Raw genomic sequence first — 27,867 nt, forward strand, 5'->3', positions numbered from 1 at the left:
ATTATTACACAAACAAGCACTCAAAAAACTAGACAAAAACAAAGCACTCACATCACTGCCCCATTCTAAAAAAACATCAGATTTTAAGTCGTGATGACACGATGATAAAATATGTTAACTTGTGCTTGATATATTAAGTCTCCCATGACTTAGCTCCACCACCACTTGTAGCCTATATTAACAGAACAAACATTAATTGTGTCACTAGGGGCTCCATAGGAGAGGAGATTGCATGATCCCATTGAGGAAAAGTGCTTTTAGCCAGTCAGGCTGGTCTGTAAGGGGTTCGAGGGAGTGGGATGTGATTCAAAGTCATATCAAAGAACTAAACACTTTATGTCTTTCAGTAATCAATTAAAACTATTGATGATTAATACACAGAAGCAAGCACTGAACTCTGCTGCTGCTGATAATATGTCCTGCTGGTGTTGTAATTTTGTTCTATGTGGAAATATGTCACAACTGCCTCTAGTGCTTTTAAAATTTGTATTTCCTTTTATATTGCATCAATTGTGCCTCAAGTTTTAGCACTGAATCACATATTTGATGGTCATTACATTCTGGTGACTAAAAAATCATTTCTTGTTGATGTGTTCAAAGATGTCTGTTAAACTGAATGCCCTGTTTTCTTTTTCTTTTTGTGTCATTTTGTTTTGTTTGTTTGTGCTTTATTGTATTCTAGGTAGCCTTGTGTAACATCTAGGCCACGGGACTACAGATGAAAGATAGCCTTTTGGCCAATTCTGGCATTTTTATATTAACTAAACTAAACTAAACTAAACTAAACTAAGGTGCATTTATTCAAGTACTGTACTTAAGTACTCATTTTTGGTACTTTTACTTAATTATTTTTATTTTCTGCTACTTGATACTTGTACTCTGCTCATCTCAGAAGCAAATATTGTACTTTTTACTATATTACATTTATCTGACAGTTTAAGTTACTATCTAGTCAGGCTACTTTACAGATTCAGATCAACAATACAAAATATAGCTAATCAATAAATAAATTACATTATCATATCAGTTGGGCTTTATTGGTCCCCAGGGGGAATTACAGGCCAACAGGAAGCATGTAAAGTAATAACGCTACATACAAAAATATAAAATAATTTAGATGTAGTTCTCCAAAGATGGAGTACATTAATACCTCAATAATTACAATCCAATAATACTGTATTCTGAAATTAGCCATTCTGCATTATGAATATTTTTATTTTTGGCACTTATAAATATAGTTTGATGTTAATACTTTTACTTTTGAAACATTTTAAATGCAGGACTTTGAATTATATCAGAGTATTTCTACAGTGTCTTATTAAAAATCTCAGCACGCGCCAAGGTAACTGATGACATCACACGCAGGCAGCGGAGTCCACGTCAGTGGTAACGGCTACTAACCAGGAAGTGGCTAGTAAAGCTAGCAACGGATAATGAGCAGCTGAAACCGTGGTATTTTTGACAGGTCGGTAGCCATTTGCTCAATGAACATTAAGCTAGAACTGTAGTTTAGCCCCGTATTTTATTAGCTACTAATTAATTACAGCCACATTTTATCGCGTCAGCCGGTCGGTTTCGCTAAAACTGACGTTAGCATAACTAGCGAGTAGCGTGCAACCTGCCGGGGCGGAGTGGCGAGTTACATACTGAATGTGCTCTGGTAGAACAGGTGTCGGTGATTGGAGACACTTTGCTTAAAAGCTGAGTTTAATTGTAAAATATTCGGTGCCGTAATAACACATTTCTGCCCTCATACACCTTGAAGGGTTAACCTAGCTAGTGCGCTCGTTTAGCCAGAGATGACGTAAACTTAACGAGTGTTACAGGAGGCTACTTCAAGACTCACAACCGGAATCATGAATAAGCTTTTTAATTTGTCTGTGATGTTATAATTGCGGCCATGTTTGTGTTTTCCGCTGCTTGGGTTGACGAAAACTACTCTCCTTTGTGTGTCTATGTACGTAAGGTTTGCATCAGTGGTTAGATGAAACTAACTGTACCTAAGATTTTGGATGTGCCTGTAACAGTTACTTAACTTGAGTACTTCCATTTTATTGCACTTTATACTTGTACCCTAATACAGTTTGGGAGCAAACATTGTACCATTTACCACACAACATTTATTGGACAACATTAGTAACTAGTTACTGTCCAGATATATGTTGAATAAAAAATATGAAATCGTTTAGGTGATAAATTATGATGTATTATGAAGGATTGAGCTACCCAGCAGTACAGGAAGTAGTCAGAATAAGCCCCACCATCACCGGCTGCTACATTTAAGTAATGTAGACATTAATGCATCAGTAATAATAAACCAGTAATATATATTTGGCTGAGGTGGAAAGTGAGTTTCATTTTCTTTTATACTGTACAAACTATGATGACTTGAGAGAGCTGATGTTTCATGACATGGCCTCTCTAAACCCTGACATTTTCTGGTGCTTGGATTACCAAAAGATAGTATAGTTGTTTAACTGTGATGTGTTTAAGATTGCCAATTTTGTAACAAGGCAGGATAGATTGTTTAATTATACTTATTTTGATTTCTCAGCGCTACACTGTAAATGTCTTTGTGAGTGATCATGAACTCGGTAGAGTAGAGTAGTAGAGTATGCTTTTGTGTCTTAGCTCCATTTCCCATTCTTCCTAATGATGTCTGAAAATACGTACTTTGGACTAAGGTCCTGGCTTGTTTTGGTTTTATGGTGCCTTGTAAGCCCATGCGAGCTGGGTGTAACTATTTGCATGACACAGTAATAAAATCAATCCTTCATTCATTCATATGTTGTTCTCAAATGGGCCCTTTTGCATAGTGAGTTCTACTTTTACTTTTGGTACTTTAAGCATATCTTGACGCTAATTCTTATGTGCTTTTATTAGAGTGAGATATTGAATGCAGCACTTTCACTTGTAATATAGTATCTACATATTGTAATATTGCCACTTAAGATCAGAGTACTTTTTCGGCCACTGTAACAAATCCTATCTAATGCACCAATACGAAATAAATTGTACCTCGTGCTTGATTCAGTTATACTGGGAGGTGTTTCTTACATATTCTTTCCACTCAGATTATGTCAGTGATAGTGGACAAAATATTGAAATGTACTCTCAATACATCGCAACGCACTTGAATAGCACCACATAAGCTACATCCTCCAAAATGACCATTAAGTTGAAACAACGTCTCTCTAAACATTATAACCTTAATGAAGGTAGGATTTACTGCAGAAATGTTTTATCATAATGCATTAGTTGTAGCTTAGTGCACCTAAGTATACTGGAGACTGTGTGCAACTACTTTACAGTGGAAACAGAAAAGGTGTAAAACATACGATGCCTATATGCCTGGTGTTTGGTGGATCTCTGCCTTTTTGTTAGAGCTGTGTGGCCTGCACCCTGGTCCCACTTTGTCTTTGCTTGCAAATTAGCTAGAATTTTGTGTACTAATGAATTTTGATTTAATCAGGTAGTCTCATTGAGCTCAAGATCTTATTTATAGAGGAAGAGTCAACCAAGCCAGCACACTAGAGCGTCATGTCAGTTTCAAGTCAGTTTTATTGATGTACATATTTTTTTCTTTTTATAGGCCAAAAGCACAAATCACAAATTTACCTAAAAGGGTTTTTTGTCTGTCCTTAGACTTTAGTCTGATTAGGAGTTGTTTATATATAATCTGAAATAGGAGGAACATAATGGACGATGTAATCTCAATTACCAGTTTGTTAAGTACATACTACCTAGCTAAAACTAATGCAGTCTACCAATTTATCGATTTATCCATCTATTATCTATTTTTTATTTATTTTTTATATTCTTACCCTTCCTCTTTTTACGTTCTTATCTCATTTAACCATTATCTTTTCTTATTTTTGTTAGCCTATAGGTTTTAGTTTTGATGCATTTTATGTCTCTGTTTTCGATCATTCTTACCTAGCTACTAACTCAATTTTATGAGCTAAATAGCTTTATGTTTATTTGGTTCTTTTTATACCTTTTATCATATCTTACTGTTTTAGTCCCTCAGCTTTTAGCTCCAGTGTTTCCTCATGGGGGCCTACCACACTGAGAGTTGTTCTCCTGACCTCTGACCTGGGTGGCTGTAGGGCACTGCACCTCGGTGTGGGGCCTCATGTCTGCCCGGGTCGGGGTGTCTCTATGGCGGCACTCCCTGTGGCCGTGGACCATGGGCCCTCTCAGTGTGGACGGCCCACAGAGGTGGCTTTTTCCATGCCTCGGGTCTCGGTGCTCGGCCATGTCTCTTTAGTGATAGCTTGTGTGTGTGTGTGTGTGTGTGTGTGTGTGCGCGCGCGCGTATATGTATATTTACGTATCTCTATGTGGGGTGGGAGGGTTGGGTTTTCTCTTTTCTTTTTGTTTTCTGTTTTGGATCTTTGTTGTTTTTAACCTCTGTGAAGCACTTTGTGTTACTGTTGTATGAAAAGTGCCATATAAATAAAGTTGATTTGATTTGATTTGAATACAGCTGCCCTGCAATGAAACCTACATTTATGGAGGCTGTAATGTCAGTTTGGATTTGTGGTCAATTTGGAGGCTGTAGTTCATATTTTGGTGTTTCTGATATCTGATCCACCTGGTAGTCTAATATGTTTGTTTGTAGACTGAAAAAACCCAGCTCTCAGCCTCCAGAAAAGATAAATGAATGCTTCGCTAAATAATTTAAACAAAAAACAATCATAAGGTTAATTTAAATTGATTTTTTTTGGTGGTCCTTTGCATTAGTTGCAATAGTTTTAGTTAGGTATACCTAATAATCTGGCGACAAAGCGTAAATTTCGACTGAGCAAGTGACAAATATATATAATAAAAACAAATTAAAAACATCTGATCAAAATGTTTTTTTTGAAAGGTTACCTAAAGTTTGCAGTTCAGTTCAGTACCTAAACTGAATTCCGCTAATGTTACTGCACACTTCTCGGATATTTAAAGTGAAATAATTATTGAATCCTGTACTGTAGTTACAAGATTTAGATGAGTTGTGGCTTTATGTTGGTGTACACTTTTTGTATATTTGTGTTTTATATTTAGATACATGCACAGAACCAGAGCACATTTATGAAACAGTATAAAAAGGCACCGTTTTGAACAGGCCTTCAGATACGTTTCAGTTTCCCTTCACATTGCTTCACACAGAATAAGCGCATTATATCAAAATATCTTCCTCTCTGTCACCTCCAGCTTCAGCAGGGCAGGATGGGCAGGCAGAGGAAGAGGGTGGTGACCGGTGAAGCTGCTCCCCTTCCAAGGAAAGACGAGAAGCCCCCTGCATTCCACCGCAAAGAGAAGAAAAAGAAGGTCGACATTGGCAAAGTCTTCATCAACATCTCCATTGGCCTCTGCATATTCAGCTTGATCTGGTTCTTTTATGCCCTCTACATGCGCTCCAGCCTGGCCAAACGGGTGGTGACCCTGCACCCGTCACCTCCTGTCCTGGATGCCAATAGCAGCAGTGCCAAGGTTTCCTCTGAGAGGTTCTGGGGCTCGTACAGGCCTCAGGTCTACTTTGGCATGAAAACCAGGAGTCCCAGGTCGATGGTGACAGGTAGGGTGACACATTCAGAGTCAAGCTGGAGCTACTGAGTATATTTTTGGTAGATAGTAACTTTCTCATGAACTGAGTTACAGATCAGATTCATTCATTCTCTTTCTTAAGGGCCAAATATGACAGTAGACAGTATATGATAGATTGTATTCATATTTTGGATTTGTTAGCTATAGTGACAAAGCAAGTTTAGAAGCATTGTTCACTCAGATTAACACTAATGAGTTTAAAAGATTAAAATATTTTGAACCTCTTAAATCCCACTGATTCTGTGCAATACACTGACCTTTTTTTAAATTCTAGCGGAGATCCTACAGTTTCTAAAGATACTAAATACATACAGGCTAATTTTTTTGGAAATGTGTATAAAATTAAGCATAATAAATCTCCAGCATTTTCACTTTATGGAATGGTGCAGCTTTAAAAAACACAATGTCTGTAGTTTGAATATTTCACTCAGTGTATGCATCATATCGCTTTAATGAACTGGAACAATGTGATACAACATATAAAATATGCTGTCATACTGTGATATACGAAGTTTTTCCAATCAAGAAGCTACTTGAGGAGAAATTAAAGGGGAAAATGGATGTTAAGGGTATCATACTATCATTATGTTAGTATGATGAAAACATAACAGTGACAAAGGTGTACATACATAGACGGTTGTCTGTTTTTTAGATGCCCTCTTTACTGTCAAAACCACACTAAATTCATGTCTCGAGTCATTAGAATCTGTTTTAGGGTGGCTTTTCCCTTTAATATTTAATTGTTTGCTTTCACAAAATATTTGCCTCGTTGCATTAATCAAATCCTCAATGTTTAATTGCACTCGATCAGGGAAATGGTGGGAAACAAGCCCAGGCACTTGTCAAATTCAAGTAAATTCTGGCCACAGTTCCTAGGACTGTTTACCCTGTCAGCCAATTTGGACGACCAATATTGTTTATTAGTTGACAGCACAAAGTGCACTACATTTTCCAATATTGAGTAACAACAGTTAATTAAGCACTGCTGTTCTCAAAACCCAGTTGGCGGGTAACGTTGCGCATGTAGCCAGTGAGTTTTGGGACTTACCTTTTATGTGAAACTGGTGACTAGTTATTTTCCAAATGATATATTTGTGCACTGTCTCTGCTGTACAACCAAATGTATTTACTTTTATTGTCATATCTCAACAGGCATGATGTGGATGCGTCAGTTTACGGACATGGATATAAACCTGAGGCATACATGTGAGCAAGGGGATCGTTTGCACGGCTACGGCTGGCTGATGCATGATGGGATCACCTTTGGCGTGCAGGAAATCCGAGACAATGATTTCACGCTAACCACAGAGTTTGTCAAGAGGATGGGAGGGGATCACGGAGGAGACTGGACCTGGAGGATCACCGCTAAACAGCATGTGAGTACTGACTGTTTATTCTTGATATTCCCACTTTATCCAAATATATTTTACCATTTATTTGAAGTTTACCAAGCAGATACATATATCACTTGTGTTTAATGATTCCTGTTTTAAGTTTTTATAACTGTATTCTTTTCTTGTCTTTACCCAACAGAGCTCGGCCCCCCAAGCGCCAGTCATCTCCCTGATGTTATACGCTGCAGCAGACACCCAGGGCTCACTGGAGGCCCACATCGAAGATAGAAACCGCCTGGCATCCATCACTGGTTTCTCAGATGAGCTCGGCAACTTTAAGATCACCTTTCGAAAGCCAGTCACCGGCGAATTGTCCAGTGCTAAATATGCAAGGTAAATGCATTAATACAGGAGGGAATGGTCAGTTTTAAGAGTGATCTCGGATCAGACAGCTATAAAGAACATAATGTAGAATGACTGCCAGAACTGTTTTAGTGGTATTAACATGCACCATAGAAAATTGACATTGAGGAATTACCTGCAACATTTGGTCAACTAAATGTTCTTTTAAGTGAACAGAATATAGTTCTGTTTCGCTGTCTATCCAAGTAGTTCAATTATCAGTCAGTGAGGGGAGGAATGTGTCGATAAATCTCCATAGAAAGGTGAGATGACGTTGTCATATAGCAGTGCTGAATAGTCAACAGTTTAAACTGCATATGAATAAAAGATCCACGCATTAAAAAACGCATGTGGTGATGTAAAGTCTGATGAGTCACTGAATCTTATGTAGAAGAAAAGCATTATTCGAGTGACCTTGGAATCTGGACATCTGTTTGAGCTCTCCAGACTCCCAGCATCAATTGTACGGTCTTTTGATGATGCTCAGTAGAAATGTCATATTGTACTGCAGTATGACCCTTCATTACTACTATGGTTAAAAAAGAAATACAGCCACTAGATGGCAGCAAAAGCAGGACTTTCAGCCTTTGTTTCATCAATTTGTTAATCCAAAAACACACTGGAGGAATTTCTTAATTCTGAAAGTTTCCTGAGCGTTCTGACGTTAATTATAACAGGATATATGTAACATTTGAAAAGCCAAAGAAAAGCAGACCCCTTTCCTGCCTTTTTCTGCAACAGCACAGCTGTCGTTTAATTAGAGAAGGTGTTTATCCACCTTCAGAAAGAACTGTCGTCTCAGTATTTTTTTGCACTGAGTGGATCAGGACTCTCTGCTAGCAACACCCACAGGGAGCACCAATATTTCACACTTTCATGAGGGCCAAAGAAGACCAGCATAGCAAAAATTAAAAAGGTACAGTATGCACTGATAGAAATGATAAGAATTGTTTGAATTATAATTTATTGTAGGAAGATGGGTGATGAGGTGTAAGTGGGAGCTTAACGTTTGATGTTACTGTGAATGGTCACTTAACCTCTGACTCACCAGTACAATGTGAGACCCTCAGGACACACAGGTTATGACACGGAGTACTAAGCCTTCACAAACGTAGCTAGTGCAGTTGAGATCACTCGTGTGTTAGTGACTAACTATGAAGTAGTTTGAGCTCACGTTTGAAAACACGAGGCCGTTAACAATACAATTCTTGTCTTTTCAGCTACAACTTTCTTCAGACCGTCTCTCCCGGCTTGGAGAAGCTCACTGACATTGTGAAGCAAAGTCTGAATCGCAGGTTTGTCTACAGCCCTCCCTCTGGTGAGAAGAGGCATTACATAGCTGTAGACACCTACAAGCCCCCCCACCACCAAAACCAACAGAAACCCGCCGACACGAGGAAAGAGAGTGACTTCGTGGTTCACCAGGTGACCGTCCAGATGCCGTTCCAGATCGAAGTTCTGTTCGAGTCCGGGAGCTTCCACAACCGTCCCAACCAACTCGTGGGCTCGATCATGACTCAGGAGCTCGAGAAGAGGAAAGCTGAGTTTGACTCAAAGTTTGAGAAGACTTTTGGGCTCGAGAGCAAAGGTTTTACCAAGGCACAAATTAAATTTGGCCAGGCAGCTCTCAGCAACATGTTGGGTGGAATGGGCTACTTCTATGGACAGTCGGTGGTGCAGTCGGTCTACAATGAATACCCACTCCTGTACCCTGAAGGAGCTTTATTCACTGCCGTCCCATCACGCTCTTTCTTCCCCAGAGGGTTCCTTTGGGATGAGGGATTTCACCAGCTGCTGCTGAGCAAGTGGGATCCCCAGGTGACAAGGGAGGCCATTGCCCACTGGATAGACCTGATGAATGTGGAGGGCTGGATTCCCCGGGAACAGATCCTGGGAGACGAGGCTCGCAGTAAAGTCCCAGCCGAGTTTGTAGTTCAGCGTAACGAGAATGCCAACCCACCTACCCTCTTCTTAGCTCTTCAGGAACTTATTGAACAACTCACTTCAAGTCCAGAGAACCCAGCATCTCAGCCAACCTTGCCTTTCCTCCGACGACTCTTCCCTAGACTGAAAACCTGGTTTGAATGGTACAACACCACACAGACAGGGCCCCTGCCAAACTCTTACCGCTGGCGTGGGCGTGACAAAGACACCAACCTTTTCCTCAACCCCAAGACCTTGACTTCTGGGCTGGATGACTACCCTCGGGCCTCACACCCATCAGCAGATGAACGGCACGTGGATTTACACTGCTGGATGGCCTTGTCCTCAGGCATCATGGCAAGCATCGCCCGGCTTCTAGATGAGCCCCACCAGGACTATGAACTCACCCACCGGGTGCTCAGTGACAACAACCTGCTGAACGAGCACCACTGGTCAGATCAACTTCGTGCTTTCAGTGACTTCGGCAACCACACTCAGTCTGTATCCTTGCAGCAGGAGAAAGTGTACGTGCCTCCTGGACAACCTCGTCATCAGTTCCCCGTGGCACGCCTCGTGCGCTCAGTCCGCCGGGCCCCCAAGCTGCAGTATGTTAACGCTTTGGGTTATGTTAGCTTGTTCCCTTTCTTACTGCAAATTCTTACACCGGACTCACCCAAACTAGAACATATCCTCCGTGACATGAGAGACTCCAATAAGCTGTGGACACCCTACGGCCTGCGTTCAATCTCCAAGTCTGATCCAATGTATATGAAACGAAACACAGAACACGATGCCCCCTACTGGAGGGGACCTGTATGGATTAATATCAACTACTTGGCAGTCAGAGCCCTGCACCATTACAGCAACACAGAAGGGCCATACCAAGAGAAGGCAACTGCTCTTTATGAGGAACTCAGGACTAACATCATCGATAATGTTTATAGACAGTATGTTGAAACAGGGTATATCTGGGAACAGTACAACGACAGCACCGGCAGGGGCCAAGGAAGCCACCCCTTCACTGGCTGGTCAGCCCTGACAGTATTAATGATGGCTGAACAGTAGTGATACTGTAGATTTCACCTCATGTTTTATAGACAAGATTTCGGCCTTCATTCATCTGGATGTGATTGAAACACACGACACGGTTAGGTGTTAAGATACAGTAATAGGACTCGTCTGGTTGATTAAACTCGACAAACTGTAATTACCAGATCCAGCTGAAGAACAGGCATTTATGATCACATTTCCACATTTAACCTTTAATTAAAATAACAGGTGTCACACAGGTATTCTCTGAAGGGCAATTTCAAACAAGCATAAGTGCAGCTACCCTGTCTTTGCTGTATGTGGAGCCGAGCACTGTCTAGTGCTTCAGTCATATACTTAAGATGCATTCAGGAAACACTTAACAAACTCATATCCCTCACAGCTTCAGACACACACAACGTCATCGCTTCACATTGCGACATTTTAATATGGGAATTCAAGACACGTGATTACAGTATTTTTAGTATTTAATATGTAGGAAACTGCTGGTCCACATCTCTGAGGGAGAGTTCATGCTTACACACTGTAAGGTATGTGTGATATATGAACAACTCTTCAGATTTGTTTCTATCTGGGAAAATAAGTGCTTAAATGAGCAAGTTTTGCATTCTTACTTACCTAATGAAGGCCATTCTCCGTTTTTGTGCCATTTCTCTTTCAGCATATGTCCTCAGTTCTCTGTCTTTATGATTGCTCATTTTGATATTTAATTGTTTGGTCACAGTCTTAAAAAAATCTATACAGTCTTGTTCAACATTTCTAAAATCACTGCTTTTAAAAGCAGACATATTTTGTATACAGCCTGTGGTTCGACTGGCAGGGAATACAACAGTGACTGTGACGTTTTGTTTTGTTAAAAACAATAAACGGTTTAAATAATTTTTTTTTGTCTTACTGGACTTTTTTTGATGATATTGGTGTTTTTTATATATATATATATATATATATATATATATATATATATATATATATATATATATATATATATATATATATATATATATAAATATACACATATATGTATATTTTTTAATCCAAGCCTATAGCTACAGTCTCTGCTTGAAATGCAATGAGGAAATGACCTTGTTCCTCCTCCACACTTCGCACAGGGCGCTTGTATTTAATGATTATTCTATCAGTACTTGTGAGTTGCTTTGGATGAAAGAATCTTTCTTTGCAAACACAACTGAAAAATCCTTGTCCTTAATTAACCTAATGTGTTACAGCTAGACTAGAATTGCATTTAATTTAAAATTCAATATTACAACTTACTCGCTAAGAAAGACGGCTGTGAACAACACAAAAATAAACAAAAACGGTGGTGGAATGTAACTAAGTACATTTCACTCAAATACTAAGCACAATTTCGAGGCACTTGTACTTGAGTACTTCCTTTTTATGCTACTTTATACTTCAGCTTCACTGCATCTCAGAGGAAAATAATGCACTTTTTACATTATTGCATTGATTTAACAGCTTTAATTGCTAGTGACTTTTAATGTTTATATTATTAGTACAAAATATAAACCAACTAATCTGTGGTGCATCATTACAGATTACCCAGCAGTATGTAAAGTAGTTGAAATAAGATCCACATTTAATGACCACATTAATGCCTCAATGATAATAATCTAATAACAGATTAAACATTATACTGAAATAGTATTTTAAATTTGCTGCTTTAATTTAAAGAATCTGAATATTTCCATCACTGCAAAAAAAAAATTCAATTAATTATCACAGCTTGTTTCTCCATGTTACAGTACATATATGTACAGTAAATGCACAGCAGCCAGCATAGGTAGGTTTTAAATGTGAGCACATTTTATGTCTTGGATAGTAGGTGAAGTCTTGAAATAGAGAAGTTGCTGTTAAAATCCCACCATGTCTCCTTTTTCTTGTATTTTTCAAATCTTTTAAATACTTCCAAAAATGCCTAGGGGTGCATATTATCCCAAAAAATATGAATAAGCTCAAGATCAAAGAGTTGTAATATTTAATAAATGTTTGATAATACAGTGGAGAGCCAGGGTGTTCTACCTTTATACTAAATATACAGCTTTAACAGTAGGAATTTGATTGATTTGCTTGCAATATTACTAAGTAGCCAGAATTGTCACCTGCCTCCAGCTCCAGCTATGAACACAAACTCTCCCTGTTTTGCATGTGATGTAAAGTATTGAAATTGCAGTGTCTTTTTTTATGCAGATTGCAGTCAATGACTCCTCATATGTTCAGCACTGATGTCAGCACTCGTCTGTCAGTCAGAGCAGACAGTAGCTGCAGCACGCTGTGACCTTAAGTACAGCAGCCCTGTCCTTTTCCTTTTGTCAGATGGCACATTCGAAGGCCTCTAGCTGACGTCAATCTGCTTTCTTACATGGTTTCCATGGAGCGCAGTTGCTGTGAGGGCTAGGTGCCTAATTAGCTAAAATCAAAAGGCATGGAGAGTACATAGATGGCAAATTCTCTTTACTCCTTGACTTGTGCTGGCATACGTTCGCACACCAGGGCATACAGTGGCAATGTTCTTATTAATACTTTGACACCAAATATAAAACGCAGGTACTGGGAGCACTGATATGGGCTCTCAGTCTGTGTGCATGACCACTGGGTTTCCAACCTCTACACTTTTGTGAATCCTTTGAATGGGCTAGATGTGCAGTTGTATAGTCGAAGGCTTAGCATGGTGCATTAAGGTTGCATAGCTAAAAATAGTGCCTCTATCAGTTAGCAGAACAGCAGATACACTGTGAAGCCACAGATCGGTAGCTTCAGCACAATTATAAGAAGCTACAGTATGTCCCTCAGTTTTTCTATTCATGATTCATGGCAGATAGTGTAGATTAACAGCACCAGAAATAAACACAGTGCCTGCATGCATCTTGGAAAAGGTTTCAAATCCATCTTTTAGCAATATTTTTTTCCAACATTTTGAACCGTTCTGTTGACTCAATCGTGTGTTTAGATCACAAAAAACTAGCGTGTGATGTATCAATGTGCAATGATTGCCTTCGGGCTCAGTCGTGGGAGACACAAGCTCATCATTTGACCCTGTGACCTGTTAACACAAAGCACGGTATCAAGGGATTTGGACAAAGATGAGCCATATCCTCTGCCATTCGCTGTTTCTGTCAGAGGAAATGGATTCCACATCCCCTCAATGCAACCACAGTCGAAAATGCATTTATTTCTTTGAAGAGTGCGGACAATCTGTGTGACTAAAGCACTCACTGCGCAATCCATCCCCCTCACCCAAGACCCTTTTTTCACAGTGAGATGGGATAATAGCCAAACAGCATCAGAGCTAACTAATGTGACTGCATAATAAACAGATGAGTCAGGGAGTATTCATTTGCATATCATCCCAACCTTATCAGAGCTTCTATATAGTGAATATTTTTGTGATTGCCTACTACCAATGAATTGGCCGGCGAGTGCAGGGAACATGGAGAGAAGGCTGTGTCCAAATGGCCGCAGCTCGGTGTTGAAATAGAATATTTTTTTATGATGGAAATCGTTATACATCTGCAGAGCAATTATAAAGTTGTCTAATAGTTGCTGGAAATACCCCCCTTGTAGCACTGACTGCTGTATTGAATGTAATTACTGGGAACTTATGCTAGAGGGAGCTAATTAATAAGGCATTTGTGAGTGGAAAAGAGGCTTTTTGAATACAGCTTAGCTATCATTTTACTTACAATGGAGAGCTACTTAGAATTAAAGCAGTATAAGTGGATAATTATGCTAATGGCTCAATTTGGATTTAAGATATGGTGGCAGGCTGTATTTCTATGATCACTGCTCCTGCATTACAGTGGCTCTCACACAGGTTTTCTGCGCGTATGTGGGCTTATATGTTCATATCATCTCACTGGAGATGTCAGATGTTCTGTCCTGAGGCCACAGTATAATGTGAGTGTGTGTGTGTTTCTCTGACACAACTTTTTTGCCTCCCATACAAACAAACAAGGCCTCTGGGCAAACTGGCTGTGAACTTGTGCTCCTTGTGACGTTTGCATTTATCCGTTTTTCTGTCTTTGTGTATCCCTTAAGCCTCGTGGCTGCAAACTGTTTAATGTTTTAATTTTTATTATGCTGACTGCGTGTCAATGTTGTTCGTGGAACTCCGTCTTTGACATCACTGCCCTCCCAGGACAGTGTAACAGCATTTGTTCTCCCTGACATCAAAACAGCAAGGCATCCTTCCTCTGTTTAATTCAGTTGCTGTCATCATCCACACAGGCCTAATTGCTGTTTATGTCTTTCTGTAAAATACCCTCCAGGATCCAGCATCTCCAGCTCTCTGTACCCTGCCTTTGCCCCCCAGAAGCTCGCTGTTGAGCACCAAACTTGCCTCAGCCAACATAGGTCTATGTATGTTATGTAAGGCCCACTATAAATAGGTTCACCCGGGATCTTTTGTCTTTACCTGATTCGCTCTTAGCCCAACAGTTTTTATTTCTGGAGAGAGCTGTGGAAGCTAGTGCAATGTAGAGCTGGCCGTTTCCATAGTTACTTTTGTTAGCTGCAAGCTCTTAACATTCTTCATCTGTTTCCTCACATGTCTGCTGTTAGCTATTTGTTTGAATCTGTTTGCATTGCATGTCCCCCTAATGACTGTGCGTGCATCGATAAAGCAGTGATGGAAACAATGCTTTCTGATTATTAACATTCATATCTTTTCGTACGTGTTGTGGTGTCAATGGACAGGGGGGAAAGAGCAACAAATAGAAATCAGTGTGGGTGCAGATGAGTCAGAGACGAGAATATGTAGACGTTAACTTCTGTTGGTCAAAAGTACATACAATTAGTTCCATGCTCTGTGATAATGATTTTGTGTAGTGGATGTTATTGAGCCTCAGTCTAAGAGGAGTGTTGCATCTCATAAAGCACATAACCTAGATATTTGCATTTTTACACTATGTTATAAGAAACTATCAGCTATCTGCGGGGCTGGAAGGCATTATTTAGTTTGAATCAGATATTTGCAAAAATATGAAAATCCACTGTCCTATTTCACGGATTTCTCCAAGCAGTTAGGTAACAGCAGGTACAGTAGCTGGATCAGGCCCAAGAATTTGAGTGCTGCGAGCTTGGATCTAGCAGAGAAGAGGGCAAGGTGGGAGCCATGCGAGTGCAATGTGTGTGGAGGAGTCTGGGGGCATGGTTAAAGAAACACTGGGGCATTCCGCAATCACGATTGGAGAGCTGAATATGATTCTCACCCATCCCTGTTGTAGAACCAAAGAGTACAGGCGGCTGGGGACCAAAGTGGGCGAGTGCGAAAGTATTTTTGGATCGCACGGGAAACCTGCCACACCAACAGCAGCAGCAGCATCGGGGCCTGGTACCGGGCTTCCCTAACCCACTCCCACTCTCAGAGGAAGAGCAGGAGAGAGATGTTCCTTCAAAAGAAGAACCACGCTTCCGCCGCTTTTATTTTTCTTATTTGTGCTATTTTTCTTTCAATTGCCCAGCGTTTGAATGATGATGTAGTATATATAACTATGCAGAGCCCAACATGACAGAGAGAGAGAGAGGGAGAGAAAATAACGAACTTGGCAGCTGAGGCGAGTATCTTGTATTTATAGAAAGTCGTGTTTCCGGCAGAGGTTTCTGTGGTTTTAGCACTCCCAATCCATTTTTGCGGTGTCTTACAGGCCCTATTGTATCCAGGTTTAGATTGAAGATGTTCCCTCATCTAGCGCCTTGGGGGGAGATTTGACTGTGAGACATGTCAGAATGTGATTTGGGGGAGGCAGATGGATTTCTCCGGCTCTTGTGCAACCCTGGCTTTCTAAGGATTGCTCAAAAAAAAAAAAAAAAAATCTGCTTTGCATCCACAAACTTAAAAAGGCATTAGCCAAAAGTACAACACAGCACTTGAGGCTGAATTTAAATGTGTGTACTGTATGATCTATATGCATTTCATTACTGTGTGGATGCAGGCAAAGCTGAAGCCTAAGTTTGTTGTTTCTTTCTTTCTTTTTTTTTTTTAAATCTCAGGTTTTTCTGAATTTGTCTTGTAGATGCAGTACAGTATTTCCTGTATAACCTCTCCAGATCATGGCAGGTTTGAAGTGCTTTTTTATTTCAAACAGCAAATGGCAGCCTCTGCATCTCAGTGGATTTCCTGGTATGGATAAGGTTCTTCTATTATTTACTCTCAAACCGTGTGGGCTGCATAGTTGGTTGACAAACTGCCAAGGCATTGAGACTTTGAGGAGCTACTGTACATCAAGAGAAATATATCTCATTTTGAAGTGAGAATTATCAGCACAAAATGGTTGGTTTTTTTTATGCTGTCGAGTAGTAATGTGGACGTGAGAATCGGCTAATGCTTCAGTTCTTGTGGTCTTGAGACAGGAGCTAGTCTGGGTTTAAAGGGTCTGAGAAAATAGAAAACAGTGGAGGTGTACTGTACACTAAATTTAGCACTCCCTTTGCAAATGCATAGATGAACAGAAACTGGCTACTGATTTTCAATAATGGGTGAGAGTGCTCCACTTATCTGATTCGGCTTACACCAGAACTGCAATGTGCTTTTCAGAACAATAATGATAACAGAGATTTTGCCAGCATTGCTACTGAACGACATCTGGTCACATCTGGCTGAGACTTGAGGTCATCATTTCATTCTCATTTGGACTTGAAAGTCCAGCATGGACACAACCCAAATTAGATGTAATCCGATACATTGATACGCCTTTAGTTTGCATCGATAGCTTGACTACTGCACAGTTTTGCAAAATCAACAACATGCCACAGCTCGTAGATTTTGTCCTTACCCGTGCATCAGCTTTGTCTGGAGCAGAATGTCGTCTCTTGTAAAAAGGCAATGCTTTTCAATTCAATTTTACTTGTACAGCCCAATATCACAAATCACAATGCGCATCAGAGGGCTTCACAACGTATGACACCACCTGTCCTTGGACCCTCACAGCAGATAGAGAAATACTCCACCCAAAAAACTCTTAAGCAGGGAAAAATGGAATAAACATCAGCAAGAGCAACTGAGTAGGGACCCCTCTCCCATGATAGCCAGATGTGCAGTAGATGTCGTATGCTTTAATTATAATATGTTTGTGGTAATGTGTCAGGAAAGTTCAACACAGCAAGAGACAACTGTCTGTATTGTTGGGTTAGATTAGCGTTGTCGGCATAGCAGCTCTTTTTTATTACAAGACTAATATACACTCAGGAATAATAGTCAAAATAAAAAGATATACAGACAACACTGTCCACCCTATCCTTCATCTTGCAGGCGGTGTTCTCAGAGGGCAGTCACTCCTCACTGCCTCTTCAACTCTGTCAGGCACCCACCTGCAAGCAAAACTCCCACACCTTGTCCAGGAGTGAACCTGAAAATAACACAGCCAGGGGGTTACATATGCAGTATAAAGAAAAGCATTTACCTTTCCCTGGGGCACAAAGCTTTCTCTACAGTTATGAAAGTAATATCAGCCATCAAACACACACACACAGTCAATGAAGGTGGTGTAATGTAATCAACTATTTAATTAGCAGAGACTGAGATTCCTTCTGTTTGACTGTTTAAATCGGAGTCAGTGAAGGTCTGTCAGTGTCGGGGGCATTGATATTTTTAAGTAAAGACTAAACTAGAGAACCTTGAAAAACAGGATTTGTCTTTTGTAAAAATGTGCTGTGTTGTTGCTGTTCAGGAGCATTTTTAGCCAGGCAACAGGAATAGCTCTGGTGGTGGTAATGTCAGTCTGTCGCTCCAACACTTTGGCTCAGACTGAAATATTTTAACAGCTATTGAACAGATTGCCGTGAAATTTTATTCGTGGTGCCCAGAGGATGAAGCACACTGACTTGGTGATCCTTTAGCGCCACCAGCAAGTCAAAGTTTTTATTTATCCTGTGAAATATCTCAACATTTACGGGACAAACTCAGCACAAACTTATGTACAGATATTCATGGTTTCCAGATGATAGACCCAAATGACTTTTGCGATCCTTTGACTTTTCTTCTAGCGCCACCATGAGGTTGACGTTTGTGGTTTTTGAGTGAAATATCTCAACAACTGTAGGATGGATTTGCTACACACATTCAAGCTCCCCTCAGGATATGGTGTAATGACTTTGGTGATTCTCTGGCTTGTCCTCTAGCGCCATCATCAGGTCAAAATTTAAATTTGCCACATACTTTAGTTTATGGCCAAGTATGCCAAACTAATTCCCGTCATGCTAAACTAAGATGGTGAACATGGTAGAAACATCAAACCATCAGCATGTTAGCATTGTCATAGTGAGCACGTTAGCATGCTGATGTTAGCATTTAGCTCAAAGCACAGATTCAGAGACTCTTGATCTTGTTTAAAATGCATTATGAATTGTATATTTGCATATATATGTTTGCATATATTGTAGATATTTTTCTACATTATGTAGACAGATAAATTAATGCACTGGCTAAATTAAAAAGAGGAAAAGTTGAACCTATTTTAGGTCAGGACTATATTAACACATTCAACTTGTGCTTTACTGAAACGATCCATTCAGTAGAAGTGCCAAAATATCCTTTCATTAAAGCAATGTTTCATCTTCTTTCCTTAGCTGGTACTTTGAACCTCTTTTGAAGTCAATATCCTTATTAAAACACAGAGGAAACTTTGTATTGCTCCACATTCTTTCTCTACCTACCACACCGTTCCCTAAGAAACAGGAGCATTTTGTCTCCCAGTGCTCAGATGCAAAGGAATAAAACAAAGGCTTTTCATTTAACTTTCTCAGGTATGGAGTTACCCCTGCGCTATAATGTCAGTAAGTGCTAACATTACATAAATCCATTACTTAGTCCCTGTGCTGTGGCATTTTATGGAGGAGAGAGGTGAGCCACACTGCAGTTATCATAACAGCATCCCGTGATCTGAACTCTGTGTGATCAGATTGGTTTTAATAGACTCTGGATTACTTGGAGGCAGTTCCTCAAAGCTAAACATCTCTGGGCCTAGAATTAGAGTGCACATCTGAGGTGAAAACGATTTGTTCAGGAGAATGTCACTGCTGCAATGAAAGAGCTTATATGCTATTATCATACACTACCTTAAAAAGATGACAGGGCAGCGGCTCAGAGATCCTTTGATACATTTTCCACTGCTAAGTATCGAAGGAGATAACATTAAATTTGAGTAGTCTAGTATAAGCAGGCTGTGTATTATGTCTAATAGTCTTTTTGCATTCGTGCCGCAGTAGACACAATATATTATTCCATATAGCTGACAAGCTTTCTTATCTTCAGCTAATCTTGGTCATAACAACTCTCACTCGGGTACTATTCAAACAGACTCTGAGCTCACAGGAGCCCTTTTAATACAGTTAAAAAAAACCTGTAGTTATTGGTAAAATGCTGTCTGTGTTGGTGTGACGGTAGTGCTTTGGTCTATTTATCTTTACTATCCACTGTGCGCACTCTTGCCTGTGTACAGCTGTGTGCACTCTTGACCTCCTATCACAGGTTGCTTTCAATAAAGTCTAAAATGCCTTATATTTATACACGCATATGCTCTTGAAAATGTCTTACCTTGACAACCTTGTGACCTCTTGAGGTGGATAAAGCATTGAGATAATTAACTCAAATGAAAGCAGCAACACCATCACAACAAACACACTCCATCTCAAGTAAAATCCTGCATTCAAAATGCTACTTAAGAAAAAATACAGAAGTATTTAGCAACACATTGTACTCAAAGTATCAAAAGTAAAGCAACAAAAAGGCTCCTGTTATGTTATTAGATTATGATTTTCATAAATTAACATCTAAGCAGTATTATATTGTTGTATTTCATCAAGATGGAGCTAGTTTTAATAACATTATATACAGGTTCCTGGGTTTTCATATTTTACAGGCTCAACATATGTTTTGTTTATAAAATCTTAATCTAAAAAGTATCTATTAACTAAAGAAGTCAGATATGTATATGTAGTGGAGTAAATATTGCCCACGGAAATTGGGTAGAATTTAAAGGAACAGTGTGTAAGATTTAGGGGGATATAGTGGCATCTATTGGTGTGGATTGCAGATTGCAGCCAGCTGAAACTTCTCCCAGTTAGAATTCATTCACTATTTATTGTTTAGTACTTTTTCACCCGGAGCCGAATTATTCAGAGGTCTCCTCCTTTCCTAAACAAATGGAACGGGGGATTTCAACCGGTGAAAACACTGAATAAAGCACATGGTACAAATCAGTGTTTCTCCTATGCTGTTTGGCTCGTCATAGACAGGCTGCTAGCCCAGCACCTGCTAATGTGTGCTCATCTTTTTTCTCTGATAACTTAAGATCCAGATGCATTTAGGAGGTTTTTATCTGTAGCCACATTATCCGCAGAGGTCTCCTCCTCTACAAAACAAACCAACATAATTATTTCAATTGGTAAAAACACTTAATAAAACAGTTTCATGTGAAAAATCAGTGTTTTTCTGACGCTGTTTCGTTCATTGCTAAGGGGGTGCTAACTACGGTGTGGCCAATTAAAACTGGTAAAAATGCTGAATAAAGCAGTTTCCACCACAAATCAGTGTCTCTCAGATTATGTTTGGCTTGTCGCATATTGGGTGCTCGCCCACCACCTGATTATGTGTGCCCTTTTTTCTCTTATAGCTTAAGATCTAGGTATTCAGTTTTTTTTTTACTGGGAGCCGAATACTCCACAGAGGTCTCCACCTCTCATAAACAAATGGACCTGCTATTTAAACCGGTAAAGACACTGAATAAAGCAGTTTCATGTAAAAAAACAAACAAACAAAAAGTTAAAAAAAAAAAAATGCTGTCCGTTGGGTAGCGGCTGCTAATTACAGTGGCTGATGCAGAAATGTGAAAACACAAATGGCCATATCTAAAGCCACTGTTTGGTTTGTCCATTCTGGGCTACTGTAGAACATGGCAGTACAACAGGGCGGACTCCGTGGACGAGGATCCACTCCCTATGTTAATATAAACGGCTCATTCTAAGGTCACAAAAACCCAATAATTCTTATTTTCAGGTGATTATAGACTAGAAAGAAACATACCTATTATATTATATTCCATTTCTGCCAAAATATATATCCCTGAATTCTACATGCTGGACCTTTAAGCACAGCATAAAATAGCAAAAAAAGGGGGAATATGGAAATAATTCATTAAAATAGTGATTTTTTTTTTTAGCTGTGTGAGGTTTGCATGTTTATAATAAAGGACACAAACATCCTGGTTTAGTCAAAAAGACTAAAATCACCCGATAAATGCTCTGATTTTGTAATGCCGTTGCATATTGCACATGTTAACATGGGTTTAATGCAAAAATCATTGTGATAGCAGTGTAATAGTCTGATTGGGTTGATTTAATGCACATTCACATGAATGCAGAACGACAGGAGCCACTGAGAGTAAAGTGAAAAGTAAAGAGTGTGTTTGTGCTGCTGGTTCATGTGTGATTACATGGCTGAATGCTGCTGCAGCGTCGCTATCCATGGTCCTGAACCTCCAACTAGTGCCAGAGGTCTGCAGCAGACTGCAACGTCCTATGAAAGAGTATCGACTTTTTGTAATAGGAAGTGTGACCACGGAGTGCACCCAGCAACAGATGCGAAACAGAAAAAAAAATGCTTTGGGGGTTGAAATGTCATGTGAACAGTTGGGTTCAACCACTGAACACCTCAGGGGTGTTATCGACTCCCTTCAATGCTTTTAAAGGCCAAGGGTTCGTTTAGACTGGGCTTTGCAGTTATTCGCCCTCATGGTGTAAGCGACCACAATTTCCAGCGACCACAAGAGAGAGAGAATTTGTGAAAGTAAATCAAAGCGGTGGACTGCCAGAAGGAGTTGTTCAGTTCAACTGCGAGAAAACATGTAGGCCAGGCAGTCTGGCCCAGATATGAGGCGGATAGAGAGGGAGGTGTCAGGGGAGAAATTAGTTCAACTGGACTGCAGGTTGTTCTTGTATTTCTCCTTTTAAACCAAGTAATTCATTAACAAGTGTTTGCCTCAAGACAACCTTACTTGAGAGAATATCTCCTCTGTTCAGCTTCTCTGAGTTTTGCCTCAAATCGTTTAATTAATCACTCATTAGTGTGGTGCTTTTCCACTCTTTTGTCTCACTGTAATACATTTGGTACGCATACATTAGCTTCACTTAGCTATTACATGGCCTTGAGCCGCACAGATATAAAGTGCTTCATGTCAGGTTTAAGAGCAGGTAGTCCTGCAGTACCTGTCAGGCAAAATAAAAAACTCTTGAGGTATTACAGTTCTTCATCTATGTGCCATGTGTTGCTTTAGTTTGTTGATTTTAAACTTGAACTGGACATTGGACTCAACCAACAACAACAACATGCTGATAATTGTTGACTGTTGAACTAGTTATATGTAATTAAATTACAAAATCAATGTAATCAAATCACAGTTATTAATCAAAATGCTGGTGATTACAAAGGAATTACATTACTGACATATGGCAGTAAGGATGGCCCCTAGTGCGAGATTTTGCATCTAAACTAGCTAGGACTTGACACTGGTCAACATCAACATACATAATACCTAGGATTCATCAGCACAGATCTGTATATGACAAAAATACTAAATAAAATAAGAAAGTATTCATTCAATTAGTTTATTTGTGGTTTTATTTTTAACAGGATAAAGTTGTGTTTTGTTGGTATGCAGGGTGCCGTAATCCCAGAGGGCTGTAACTCTTTCTGTGATGTGCTGTCTGTTGGAGCTAGATCATATAAATGATTCATAATTGAAATATTATCTGAAGCCTAATTTGAATGTTTAAATAAACAACTTGATTGTATTTCCCATATTTGTTGAGCAACTGTTTTGTTTAAAAGGAATTAAAGGCCTGTCCCAAATATAAGCCTGTTGAGTTCAGAGATTTAAGCAAATAATAGCCTGGGCTATTAATTGAAGTTTTATGGTACACACAAAAAAGAGAGACCAAGATGAAGATGGGTTTGCCTTTATGGTGGCCTAGTTGGACTCACTTGTTTAATTTAACATGAGCTCTTCTTTGAACATGGGTGTATTTCTGTATTTCCTACATCTGGACATTTTTAAGCTTTATTTCCCAGTTTAAAATATGAATGAAAAAGTAATCAAATTTGATAGCCTAGGTAGCCAAAATGACTTGGCCCAGCATTGGCCTAAACTTGGCATGCTGGATGAAATTAGCTGGCCCGCTACTGGTTGCCTGACTCAGCTGAGACTTGGCATGAATAAAGCCCCAGAATCAGGCCAAATCAGATACCCAATTCTGGCTGCCTAAACTACCATCAATGGGGCGTTATCAAAGATGGCCCAGCTTTGGCCCAAACTTGGCATGCTGGATGAAATTAGGTGGGCTGCGTCTGGTTGCCTGACTCGGCTGAGACTTGACATGGATGACGCCCCTGAATTGGGCCAAATCAGCTACCCGAGTCTGGCTGCTGACACTGCCATCAATGGGCTGTTATCAAAAATGACCTGGCCCAGCATTGGCCCAAACTTGGCATGCCGGATGAAATTAGCTGGGCTGCGTCTGGTTGCCCGACATAGGCTGAGACTCGGCATGAAAGATGCCCCTGAATTGGGCTAAATCAGCTAGCCCTATTTCAGCTACCAACACAGCCATCACTGGGTAGTTACATAACTTTGATGAAGTCATTAAAATAGTTAAAATTACTTATAACATTTTTAACAAGTAAGTAATCTGTAACCTAATAAATTCCAAAGGTAACCTTCCCCACATAGTTTTTATGATATTCATCTGTGTTACTTTAATATTCCCTTTTTGGACATAGGCTACAGTTTAATTTGCTAAAAAAAAAATGATAATAATACAGGCCTCAATATCTCTGTAGAATGTGATAGACTGATTTCAATGTTGTTTTCATAGCTTATAATACATTATATAAAATAATAGTGATAAAAAATCTATCCAAAACAGTGGCTTTTGACCTATGATGCATATCCTGATACTGCAGTCTGTGCCATTCACATAATATTTATTATCATTTATATATAATAGTAGCCTATATCCTGGAATATGATACTATGATTAGATTGTCTTTTAGTTTCCAATTTATAGCTCAGAAATATTTCATTTCTGGTTCTTATTTCAACACTGTAGACTCCCTGAGAGTACATCTGCCACGTTACTCGTTACATTACCTTCCCGTTACACCGTCTGATCTACCTCCAAACACTATACTATCTGTCCTGCTGGTGTCCATGTCTTATGGTCAAAACTACATCGGCGGATGGTGAAGGTACCAACACCGTTTGAGATATTTCACCCTCACCGTCACATTCTGAGTGATAGACGGTGGTACCAAGACAAACCAGCCTGTCTTCACTTTAATATTCTTTTAATTCAGATGATAATTCGTTAATGTGGAAATAAAATGCCATCATTTCAACGTTAACCACCCAGCACTGGTCGCCACTTGTTGCAACGTCAGACTCCATCTCTCCGGTCTGGGAGGAGGGAGGATTAGAGGAGGGGGGGACTCCGTCACATCCTCTGTCCATGTATGGGCATGAAGTTTACACGCAGCGGGGAATCCTCTCACTGGAGCTGATGAATGGGGAGGAGGGCCGAGGGAGCTGCCAAAGTGTATATAAGGAGAGAGAGGGGAAGTCGCTGATGTGAAATCCACAGCAAGCAAATACCTACCGAGGAGCTCAGAGACGAAAAGGAATACCTTTAATTGCTTTTTACACCTTTTGACACAGACCACTTTGGATCATTTGTTGAAAACCATCAAAAAGAGGGGGTTTGAAAGCAAAGTCATCTGCATAATTTGTTCTGCATCTTCCCCTTTTTACCCTTTTCCCTGGGAGAGACGGACTTCTAAGTGCATCAGTATGTTGAACAATATGGATTTGAATGCGAAAGATTCTTTTTACCCTCAGTTTGAGAATTGCAACAGTTCTTCCCTGGGAATGGAAAACAGCGTGCGGAAAGACAACCAGGAGGTGTATGTCGATGCAGAGCGGGGGGTACCTGCCCAGTTTGGCCACGGTGAGTTCGCATCTTTGCACAGTCGATAAAATGGGCATGCATGAGAATTTAAATGTGTTGAATATGAGCACCACAGGGAATAGAGAACTCTTCCCGTGCAGTCGTGTTTAGATATATAAATCAAGGCATCTTTTAAGGCATCCCTGTGCCAAAATACGCATGAATGTTTATGTAACGCTGATTTTTTTTTCATCCTCGTTTAATTTCACTGATTCTTAAATATAAAACACTCGCGATGACAAAGTTTTCTCTCTTGCTAATTCAACAGAAGGAGCCCCAGCAACCCTCAAAACCGAAGCTTCCAACTCGGAATTTGCTTTTAACCCCTGCGAGTGCCCAAAAGACACCTACACCCCCTCCTCGCTCGCCTACTCGGGCAGTTTCTATGTTGAGGCATCTCAGGGAGCGCCGTGCAGCACCGAAACACTTCTCAATATGATCACTGAGATCGTGGGTATATCCACAATGCCACTTTCAGAAGTGCAACACAGCGGCAACAGTCGGGGAACTTATCCGTCGCCTGCGCCGATGGACAGCAGCAATGGCAATTTTGGAGACCCCGGCGTTAAAAGGCAATCCTACACCTGCTCCGGACCCACTCCCCCTGTGTACTCTCCAGACCAGACGTGCCCGAGGTACGCGGATGATCAGGCCGGTAGCCAGACCCAAGACCCGTCCACTTCCCAGCTGAGCTTCGGCTCTCCCCGAGCTCCAAACCAGAAGAAGGATGAACCAAAGTCAGAGGCCGCTTCTTTCCCTGTCGTGGTCAAGAATGAGTTTGAGAGCAGCTGCTACGAATGGGGGACATTTAACAAATCTGGCTGTTTGGAGACGAGTTTCCAGACAGAGACCTTCCCGATGTCGAGCGATTTCCCCCCTGACCAGCAAATGGATGTTAAGGAACTTTTAGACACGTTTCCCCCAATTTGTCCCAACCCAGAGATGGAGTTTAAAGTGGAGGGGGGTATCAAACAGGAACCGTGTTTCTCTGACACCTGCTCTCAGAGCTACTCCAGCCCCCTGTACAATAATTACCTCCCACCTCCTCCGATGGGCCTCTCCTCTAACCTGAAACCCTTCCCCGAGCCCCCACAACCATCTAATCAGTGTGATTCCTTATACACATCACCAGCTTTACCCAGCACCATAGACTCCATCCTGTACTCTTCCTTGTTGCCAGATTCTTTCGCCCAAAGTTACACCACCCGTGCGACGAAGCCCCCAAGGGCCAGGAAGAGCCCGGCCGCCTCTCACGGCCCAGCCAAAGAGAAACCCTTCACCTGCCCTATGGAGAGCTGCGACCGACGCTTCTCTCGCTCGGATGAGCTCAACCGGCACATCCGCATCCACACAGGCCACAAACCTTTTCAGTGCCGCATCTGTTTGCGCAGTTTCAGCCGTAGCGATCACCTTACCACCCACACCAGGACTCACACTGGGGAGAAGCCGTTCTCCTGCGACGTCTGCGGCAAACGGTTCGCCCGGAGCGACGAGAGGAAACGGCACGGACGCGTACACCTGAAACAGAAGGAGAAAATGGAAATAAAGCCACAGGTGACCACCGGCGCATGGACTTTCACTCTTCCCGAGGGCATTTGAAGACAAAGGCTGTGTGTCCACACATACTATATTAGGATCTTTCCGTCTTGGAAGATAATAAGCCAGCTAACTACTAAGTTGATGTCTGAGTTGGTTTGACTGGCACGCCAATGCCTGGCACAAGAGGTTTTGCAGTTTTTTTTGAGGAGCAGAAAGGGGGAGAGAGAGGTCTGCTTCGGCCTTATTGCCTGCTGCTGATGCTGCTGACTTTATGCAAAGATGCATAAGTTGTAAAAGTCGGTAAACAGATCAACAGTGACTTGTTGCTGTTACTGTCAGTAGAGCCAAACCTCTCTGCTGCGGCATTGCATGACTGCTGTTCAGCACCTCTTCATCTGGACAGCTCCAACCTCCATCGCCTCTGAGCCTGGATGGATTGCACTTACAGATTATTAATATCTCCATTTAAGATTCTTATTTTCTGCTTTTAGCATTCTTAGAGCAATTGTTTGGACTATGTTTCTTAAAAATGCATGTTTATGTCAGTGTTTTTATTTTGTTTTATTTTATTTTTTTCCTTTCAGCGGAATAATCAACCACTGTCAAGGTACTCCTTCGCTCCACAGTGAGGGTTATTGACATGAATGTAGGCTAATATATTTATGGCTTTGACCATAAAGCTGTCCATCTTTTATCAGATTTAGTGTTTGTTTAACTTCTTATCATTTGGCTGTCAGTGTTTTTTGTCATTGGTCTTTGTGTTGTGTTACAATTGTTTGGATTATTACAATTGTGAAAGATATATCATAAATGGGAAATAAATATATTTGTATTACTGTACTTCTTTGTATTTTTATAGCTAACTGTATATTTTACATTTATCACATTTGAGCGTCATTTATCGAGGTGAAATGTATTCTGAATCATTAATAATGTCTTGGTTTTTTTCGAGGGCTATTGTTTAGTAACACAATATTTTAAATGTTACAATTTGATATCAGAAACATTTTCG

General features: G+C 40.4%; 2 protein-coding genes across 2 annotated transcripts; both read left to right on the forward strand.

Moving 5' to 3' along the window:
• Positions 1–1,390: 1,390 nt before the first annotated feature.
• mogs (mannosyl-oligosaccharide glucosidase) lies at positions 1,391–11,168 on the forward strand. Its single transcript, XM_049572251.1, has 5 exons — positions 1,391–1,465; positions 5,203–5,566; positions 6,748–6,971; positions 7,129–7,322; positions 8,552–11,168. Exons 2-5 carry the CDS (start codon positions 5,218–5,220, stop codon positions 10,317–10,319), a joined length of 2,535 nt encoding a protein of 844 aa, XP_049428208.1. The 5' UTR covers positions 1,391–1,465; positions 5,203–5,217; the 3' UTR covers positions 10,320–11,168.
• A 13,473-nt stretch (positions 11,169–24,641) lies between these two features.
• Positions 24,642–27,664, forward strand: LOC125885774 (early growth response protein 1-B). Its single transcript, XM_049571544.1, has 2 exons — positions 24,642–25,316; positions 25,585–27,664. The coding sequence occupies exons 1-2, from the start codon at positions 25,160–25,162 to the stop codon at positions 26,913–26,915; spliced, it is 1,488 nt and encodes a 495-aa protein (XP_049427501.1). The 5' UTR covers positions 24,642–25,159; the 3' UTR covers positions 26,916–27,664.
• Positions 27,665–27,867: the final 203 nt, after the last annotated feature.

This window comes from Epinephelus fuscoguttatus, linkage group LG3, assembly GCF_011397635.1.
Source record: "Epinephelus fuscoguttatus linkage group LG3, E.fuscoguttatus.final_Chr_v1".
NCBI lineage: Eukaryota > Metazoa > Chordata > Actinopteri > Perciformes > Serranidae > Epinephelus > Epinephelus fuscoguttatus.